The following is an 8,995-nucleotide window of genomic DNA, read 5'->3' as shown; positions in this document are numbered from 1 at the left end:
GACGACGGCGAAAATATTCGCTCACCCGCCGTGGTTGCTCAGTGGCTATGGTGTTGGGCTGCTGAGCACGAGGTCGCGGGATCGAATCCCGGCCACGGCGGCCGCATTTCGATGGGGGCGAAATGCGAAAACACCCGTGTACTTAGATTTAGGTGCACGTTAAAGAACCCCAGGTGGTCGAAATTTCCGGAGTCCCCCACTACGGCGTGCCTCATAATCAGAAAGTGGTTTTGGCACGTAAAACCCCACATATTATTATTATTAAAATATTCGCTCGGAGCGTCCATGTAGTTGCTGTCGCAATAATATACTCTGACGTAGTAGTTCTGCGGAAACCCGCAAGGTGGAGATAAGTAATTATTAAAGGAAAAATCAGACATCCCACCCACGAAGGAAACCCATACGGGTTCCTCGTAAGAAAAGCCTCAGAGTTCAAGAAAAATTCGTCCTGGTCCGGGACTCGAACCCGGGACCACCCGCCTTTCCGGGGCAGCCGCTCTACCATCTGAGCTAACCAGGCGGCTAGCAGACGGCAGGGCGAAGTCGAATTTGTCGACAACACACGAAACAAAGGCAAGTGTTTGACGTAGTAGTTCTGCGGAAACCCGCAAGGTGGAGAGGAGTAATTAATAAAGGGAAAAAAAAAACGAGGAACCCGTATGGGTTTCCTTCGTAGCAATCGCTACGAACGGGTGGATGTCTGATTTTTCCTTCATTAATAAAATACTCTCTAATCAATTAACGTCAACGAGGGACTAGCCAGCGCCGGTCCCCCTGCGCTCGCATGGCGGCGCCAGCGTTGTTCCCTTTCCGGCGCGCTGCCTCTTTTGTTATTACGTTTCTTTTTGGAATGCCGTTCCCAAAATTCCGAGGAATACCTTTGTAAAGAATGAAAAACAAACTATGAGCGACATTGGTGGTAGAAGAGCGGCTGGGTATGCGTGGTCCGGAGTTAGGTTCGAGTTTGGTACGCTGGACGCGGGACTCCAACGACGGATTTTCTGCGACACGGGGCCCTTAACGCTCTCGCGTTAAAAACCGTGACGTATACGACGCGCTCTTAGACGGGACCACACTGTTTTCTTGCTTCGCATTCCAGTTGTTATACCGGTATCCCGCGTACATTTGTGATCGCGATCGGGGCCGATTCGGATGCGATTTCTTGATCGCGGTCAACAATGGTCGCTGCTACACACTCCAACGATCCGGATCGAGTTATATTATCGTCTGCTGATCGTCGGCAACTCTCAGAACCGCATAATATATTGGCTACAAATTCAGATTTGCAAAAGATGGTCAAATTTGGACAATATTTAGATTTTACAGCTTTCTCTTGTAGCCAAAAACATTTTTAAGCTTCTTTTTTTTTGTTGAGCTGTCTTCTCGTCTTGTTTATAGAGTTTTCAGAATGCTGCGCTAGCCGGCGCAGACGACAGCATGCGATTGCGATCAAGGGGCCCGATCGCGATTCTCGGATCGCCATCGGCCAAATCCGGATCCGACAAGATGGCGATCGCAAATGACCGTGTAGCAACACCCTATCCGGATCAAGGTCGATCCAGATCGGTCCCGATTGCGATCAGATGTGTCGCGTTTCACCGGTATTATTGTAGCACCTGTTCTGTAATGCTTGCGTTTTCACGCGGGGGCCCGGCCCTATACATATGTGCCCGTGCCGTAGTTTGGAGGCCAAACCTGGGCTTGACGCTGCATAGCAGGACGCGGGCACGGGCCCGAATTCGCAAAGCTGGCTCCTTCAAAGCGTTCTTCACCATCGACTCGCCGCCGTCGCTGATAGTATGTCAGGCATTAGGACCGGCTGCGTAATTTTGTCTTACGAACAATTCTAGCTCAAGAAGCTTTCTGTGAGTACTGGTACAGCTTAAAAGCGAGCTCGCGGCCTCAGACTACAGGACGCCTATAAACGAAGGCATGCTGTTGCAACAAACTGAGCTTTCAGTTCTTTTCTTTTCTTTTTTTTTTTTTTTTTTTTGCTCGGTGCAGTTGCATTGATCGAGTAGCTCGTGTTTCGAAACATTACACGTTCGCTAACAATAACAAGCGAGAACAAGGGGCACGGATATATTTCCTAATACTAACATACTGAAGAGCACAAGAAAGCGTCCGCAGAGAACACGTCTCTGTTTATACTTTGCGCGCCCTCCGGACGGCTGCAATCGGGCCCGTGTACGACTTCAAGGGAAGTCTGTAAAATTCCACCTTCGCCAGCTTCTCGGCCGGCAGTGTTCTCGCGGCCAGTGTTGTGACATCTGCACGCGCACCAGTAGATAGACGTTGATTTCTTTCGCCTCGGACTAGCGTCGCTGCCCAATCGGTGAGCAGGGAACGCGTATTTTCCGCCGGCACTCGCCACAGTGGCGCTGCATGTCCGATTCAAAACGGCAGCCCTTTGCCCAGATGCAGTGTGCGGGGTGACTATGAGAGCGTAAAATTTGCTCAGTAATTTTTTGAAAAGCCTTCGCGCTTCATTTCCAGGAGGGGGGCACTTATAGGGAGAAATGCAATCTGTGAAGCAGAGTTCGTGATTCGAAGCCACAAAGTGGTTCTCACTATTTAGCCAATTCCCAGTTTAACGATGGAAAGTTTCTTCGTGGTAGAAAGAAACAAAAGATAGGATGAACATTAGGCAAAATGAGAAAAGGAGCTTGGTGGCGCAGCCCACTCCCCCCTTTCAAAGGGGACGCTCATAGCATTTGCACATCGTCAGTTAGCACAGTTATAGTGCCTAGACTATACTAGTATATTCTAGGCACTATAGCATAGTGTTCATCAATATCCTCCCGTCACCAAAGATGTAACAAGACCAACTGGGCACAATGTGCGCCAGCTCTAACACGCTTACGCCGTTTCCGAGCTCAGTAATCGGTTTGTATTTTATTAGTTGTAGTTTGCATACGTATTGCTCTTGGTTACGTAACCACTTGCGACCCACAGTTGTCCCGATAATGCATTCCAGCTGCCGACAAGTAACTTAGCACTACCACCAATGATACTTACTTCATTAGTTACTAATTTACATAAATCAATCGCCCTCAGCGGCATTACAGTGTAGGTGGAAGCGTTAACAAATACGGAAATTGCGCACTAAAACAAACTCAGACTGGAAATACACGCTCTTCGGAAAAGACTGCTTAGGTATGGGAATGCGAAAGCATTACAGTCCCCTCGGTGAAATGTTTTCTTTTTTTTGTTTTTTTTCCCGCACGTTCCTCGTCCGCGCAAGCTCTCTCCTGCGTTCTAACTGCGCCTCGGTAAGGCCAAATCAGAGCGCTCCAAGCCTCTCAACGTACTCGTTTGCCTACGAGGAGTTCGTAACTCCAAGGACCACTGAGCGTGTTAGATACGGGAGCTTTTCCTGAGCCTCCTTCGAGTTCACCAGACCCCATCGAATCGCGCCACACCTAAGTAAGGAACGCAGAAGCAGATCTACCCCATTCCCGAGGCGCGGCACGTGCAGACGACTTGGCGTCCCCCACCTCGTGCGCCGCAGGTGGAGCTATTCACTGCTCGACTGTTCCCGAAAGTGTAGCGGGAGCCTGGCACGGTTCCAGGTAACGAAGGGCCCGAGCAAAGCTGCTTTGTAGCACTGAAACGTCGCCCTTGTGACGGCGCTTGCAAGTCAGAATGGCAATAGCGCAGAGAGAAGTAAGCGCTCGGATTATTGGGGCAAGACTGCGAGTCGGCCTAGTTGGAACAAATTCATCTTGAAACTTATTGTGCGCAACAAACAGGGACGAAGAATAGAAGAAACACAAGGACGAGCGCTTTCTAACAACTGGTTTTATTTTTGAAGAACCACCTGCTTATATACCCACAGATCTGCGCGATCTAGTCAAACAGAGCACACCTATAGCGCATATAATACACACAGATCTGCGCGATCAAGTCAAGAGAGCACATTTACAGTGCATATACCACTTGTGATAAAAAACAAAGACGTGGACCAAAGCCACCCGGTCAACATAAGAACAGCAAGGTGCATGAAACATCCGCTTATGATAATATGCGTTAAAGATGTGATGATAGAAGTGAATTTTCTTTATCCAACAACGAAACCGATGGATGGCTGATGCATTTTTCTTTTTGTTTTCCAATCCAGTGTGCTTCTACAATTTCTCTCGCGGTTTGATTCCTGTTCCTATACAAAATGTTGGTGCTACTCAGACAAGGGGAGCAATCATGTTCTTGGCAATGCATTGCCAAATGCGTGCTAGGGCGACCTTTCAGACTGGACAAGTGTTCCCTTAACCTGGTGTTAATGCATCTCGCAGTCTGCCCTACGTACACATGACCACACGTCATAGGGATCTGATATACAACGTTCATCAAAAGGAATGAAATTGGAGATATTTTTTACAGCAAAAACCCACAAACAAGGAATTCCGTTTAGGCCAATTGACGACTTGCGGGAAACCTGCTGCGCATGCGCGAAAGAAGCCGGACAGCAGCGCCCTCAGTTTGGTTGGAAAGCAAACAGACGACTTTCCGCCGGACCACGTTGATCCGGCCGACTCGGGGGTTTCCGGGCTGCACGTTTCGGCACAATGCCAGCGCACTGCGTCGCGTATGGCTGTACTAATTACTTTTACGGCAAAGAGGCGGTGAAGTTTTTTAGATTTCCGTCAGCAAAACTGTATCCCGAGAAGCGAGATGCTTGGATTGCTGCGGTAAAAAGGAAGAATGAAGACGGTTCGTTGTGGCAACCGAACGAACATTCACGCATTTGCAGCGCGCATTTTATTGCAGGTAAGTGCTAAAACAAACTTGATAGACATGCGAAGAGTTTTGAGCAATGCATGCTGTTGAGCTAGGTAGTTTACTATGCTTCTAGCCAGCGTAAACAGAATCGATAAGGTGAAACGCGATCTGGCATGACCACCCGTACAGATGCTCCGCGTATCCGGGTCGTCCGTCTATGTCGCATTTCTCAGCCGTGTCCTTTTGCACTGGTTTCTGCAGTTATGATAGCTTTGCTGGTTTTGCTAATATTTTGAAAAATTCCAGGGCGGCCGTCAACTTTTAAGAATCATCCCGACTACGTGCCAAATATGTTCTGCTACAAGAGAACTCCGGGCCAGGCTGGTGCGGATCGGCACAGCCGTTGGCTGAAAAACCAAGGTGAATGCAAGGTTTCAGTTCGTGTGTACTTGTTCCGTTTTTATAGGTTGAAATAGGGATTGATGTGAGCTAGCAACCGCATACGCGCGACTGAGCGCGGTGAGTTTCAGAAGCCGCGCGGAACGCTGCAACAATACGTTTAAATGGAGAAGTAACGAGATTAGCGAAATTAAAGAACTGCAGACCTGTTAAAAATGAAAACGTACAGCTCGAAATTGTTTTGCTATGCGCTTCGCGGACATTTTACGCTAATCGAGTGAGCGTGAAGTGCTGCGTTGTAGTTCAGAAGCGACCTTGCAAGTTACCACTTTTTCGTTTTCGCGCTCAACGTCCTGGAGCAGCCTATCGAGTATGAGAAATACTGTAGTGAGGAGTGCTGGTTTAAAGCGTTTTTGACGTGTCCTCTTTTCGAACACTTGAACGCGCGTTGTTTCATCTTCATGGCAACGCGCCCGTTCATGTCGTGATTGAGCGCTTGTCTTTCGGACTACGGCAGACTTACCTTAACCATTGAGCTACCGTGGCGGATTAGTACCCCTTATCGCACGAACAAGTGTTAGAGCTTTTCGACGGGAGCATGTAAGTACCATGTAGCTTGTGATAGGGATGTGCATGCTGTATTTGGTCTGAACCGCTGCAAAGCGGTGAGCACTGAGTGTGTACTTTTAACACAGCTTTGTGTTTGTTCACAACGGTGATGACAATGTGGATCATGGTCTTTGAATTTTTAGAGGCACCTGGCATTGTGGTTTCTCGTTTGTTTGTCTGTGCATGCTTAACCTGCTTTTTTGTACACTTTTTCTAAAGGCTTAGCTGATTTTCTCTAACCATCATGAAACTTCATTACAGGCGCTGTTTCTACAAAGCAGCAAGGTAGCAAGAACACAGCAAGTCAGCTCCCTGCCACACAGCAACCTACAGCCCCTTCGTTGAACCAAGGGAAGGCCAATAAAGGTACATATACATTAGACCGAAACAGCAAAAGGCTGTCATGGTATGCTCAGCGTTAGCATTATATTTACTAAGAGCACATAGCAAAAAAGCCTATAAGGTTGTAAAGGTTCTTCCTGTAGTGACTTCGACAAGTTATGGAAATGTTTTGGTATTCTTTCACTTCATCCTGCAGGTGCTGGCATGAATGAAAATACATCTGCAGCCCAGCCGGAGCTACTAACCACCACGCAACAGCCTGCATCCCCATCACCGGCACAAGGGGAAACCACTAAAGGTATTCGCTCACTATACGACGTCAGTATAAAGACATTTAGGTATATGTAGCATAGGTATTATGACTTGTAACCTGACATTAATGTTTCCTGTGCTGAGTTTACTTTAATCCACTCTGGAATTTGTCTCAGCATTATATAACACTGCACTTTATTTTCGACATCAACAAGAGTTTACTGCGAATAATACAGAAATACACCATCAAAGATCATCATCAGCCTAACTGCGCCGACTGCTGGGCAAAGGCCTCTCCCATATTTCTCCAATAACCTGATCGTGTGCTAGCTGCAGCCTTATCCTGGCAACCTTCTTAATCTCATCCACCTACCTAACATTCGACGTCCCCTGTTATGCTTGCCATGCCTTGGAATGAGTCCGTTATTCTTAATGCCCGTCGGCTATATTGCCTTCTTGGTTTCAACCAAGCCGTCATCAACACGGATTTGTTCCCCGACCCCTCCTGTTCTTTTCTTGTCTCTTAACATTACACCTATAATTACTTTCCATAACTCACTGCAAAAATCACTGGCATGAAACTGCACTTTCAGCACTTTAGTCCCGTTTTTTTTTTCTGTAGTGGACCTTGGCAAGCGTTATGCTTGGCTTTGAAACAAAGCTGGGTCCGTGATAATTTTCTAACCGGAGCGGAGTGAGCATGGGTTATTATAGGTCAACATTAGATTGGTTTCGTGCGGTTTAACGTCCCAAATCGACTCAGTCCATGAGGGACACTGTAGTGGAGCGCTCTGGAAATTTTGACCAGCTGGGGTTCTTTAACGTGCACCGACAAAGCACAATACACGGGCCCCTTGCATTTTGCCTCCATCGAAATGTGACCACCGCGGTATGACACTCTTAAGATTCCTGTGCCGTATGCAGTACAGCTATGGAAACAGTGGTTGTCAGCAGGCAACCAATATGTTCTATCACAGCACCTCTACTACCCGAGTGAAAGTGACAGTTTGTTTCCTTTTGCCATCATTTGCAGATACCAAGCCATTGCAGGCACCGCTGCCAGAATGCAGTTGTCAACAGTGCAGTTGTGGCAACGTGAGACGCATGGAGCGCACTCTCGGTGAACTGCAGAAACTTGCTATCCAGCTTCAGAACAGAAACCTAAGGCTTGAAAACAAGCTTGAAAGGGTAGAGTCAAGACTTCTCACAGTAAAAATACTGCGTGATCCAAGCAAATGCATGCATTACGTTGGACTTCCAAACATTGAAGTTTTCCAAATCTTACTGGACTACCTAAAACCCCTTGCTAGTGAAATGGCATACTGGGGTTCGAACCAGAAAGGCGGAAAGAACCTCCGTGGCCGTCGAAAAGATAGTGAATTGGAAAATGAGTTCTTTATGACATTGCTTAGGCTGAGAAGAGGAATAGGTGGTGTAGAGCTAGCACGCAACTTCCTAATATGTGAAAGCCAGGTTAGCCGCATTTTCACCACATGGGTGAATCTGCTGCAACGAGAGCTAAACAAACTTACTACGCTACCTTCTCGGGAAGCCTTGCAACCATACCTGCCGAAGTCATTTCGTGACTTTGCGGACACAAGATTGGTTCTTGATGCAACTGAAGTGAGAATTCAGCGACCATCGTCGCTAAGTGCCCAAAGGCAAACATTTTCAGCATACAAACATTTCAACACATACAAGGTGCTTGTGGGGTGCACTCCCGATGGATACATAGCGTTTGTTTCCCGCCTTTGGGGTGGGTCAGTGTCAGACACGACGATCCTGGAAAGCAGTGGATTGCTCGACGAGTTAGTAGAAGGAGATGCAGTCATGGTGGACAAAGGTTTCACCTTCCCCTACATACCACCTGGAGTGACTGTGTACCGACCACCATTCCGTCAGCGTCATGAAAAACAGATGCCACCAGCTGCAGTCCATGAAACGCGGTGCATTGCCCGTGCAAGAGTCCATGTCGAACGGGCTATTGCACGCGTGAAAAGTTTTCGTCTACTTGACCGGCCATTCCCAATTTCCATGATTGATATTGCTGACCACGTGTTTCAAGTGTGCTGCTTCCTCAGCAATTTTAGGAATCCACTCATAAAAGATGAAGTGGCTGTATAAGCACATCTTATTTTGTTATAGCGCAAGCTTGACAAGGACATAAGAAGGCACATCTGACACACACAGCGCTGTGTGTCAGATGTGCCTTCTTTTGTCCTTGTCAAGCTTGCGCTATAACAAAATAAGATATGCCGTACCAAGAAGCCCCTATTGCTATCCTTATTGTATAAGCACAGAAAAGAGTTTCAGTGCACAAAGTGCTGTTTTTCTTTCTTTGCTGCTACTACTGTGTTGCGATTTTACTGTTTTATGAGGAAATAAATTGATGAAAACAGTGTAAAATTCAAGTTGTTTTATTTTCAGTCTCTTCAGAGAAAGCACACATATGGCACCAAGGAATATTGTCATTGTGCTGCCCTAAGACATGCACATAAAACATCCTGTGACATATACAGAGCACACATCAGCTGACACATTCAAATGGCTTGTGAAATCCTAGATTTTTTAATCAGCGTGTCATCACGGTGCACAAGCAACAGTAATACAGCATCACAAGAACGCATGATTTGGCTGTTTCCTTCGCAGTATGTGCACTCTTTCATTTTAGCTA

At 47.1% G+C, this 8,995-nt stretch overlaps 1 protein-coding gene across 1 annotated transcript; it reads left to right on the top strand.

Annotated features, from left to right (window-relative positions):
* Nucleotides 1–4,482: 4,482 nt before the first annotated feature.
* LOC135911458 (uncharacterized) lies at nucleotides 4,483–8,473 on the top strand. Its single transcript, XM_070536901.1, has 5 exons — nucleotides 4,483–4,767; nucleotides 5,026–5,139; nucleotides 5,989–6,093; nucleotides 6,266–6,367; nucleotides 7,355–8,473. Exons 1-5 carry the CDS (start codon nucleotides 4,566–4,568, stop codon nucleotides 8,443–8,445), a joined length of 1,614 nt encoding a protein of 537 aa, XP_070393002.1. The 5' UTR covers nucleotides 4,483–4,565; the 3' UTR covers nucleotides 8,446–8,473.
* The last annotated feature ends 522 nt before the right edge of the window (nucleotides 8,474–8,995 follow it).

Source organism: Dermacentor albipictus, chromosome 4 (assembly GCF_038994185.2).
Source record: "Dermacentor albipictus isolate Rhodes 1998 colony chromosome 4, USDA_Dalb.pri_finalv2, whole genome shotgun sequence".
NCBI lineage: Eukaryota > Metazoa > Arthropoda > Arachnida > Ixodida > Ixodidae > Dermacentor > Dermacentor albipictus.
Note: the sequence above shows the minus strand (reverse complement) of the source record. Positions and strands in the feature narration are given on the sequence as shown.

What these genes read in the sequence shown, in the direction of transcription:
- LOC135911458 (XM_070536901.1), top strand. Translation starts at nt 4,566, where the DNA reads ATGCCAGCGCACTGCGTCGCGTATGGCTGTACTAATTACTTTTACGGC. An exon ending in CCAAGGGAAGGCCAATAAAG is followed by an intron (nt 6,094 to 6,265) that starts GTACATATACAT and finishes TTCATCCTGCAG; the next exon opens with GTGCTGGCATGAATGAAAAT. An exon ending in ACAAGGGGAAACCACTAAAG is followed by an intron (nt 6,368 to 7,354) that starts GTATTCGCTCAC and finishes CATCATTTGCAG; the next exon opens with ATACCAAGCCATTGCAGGCA.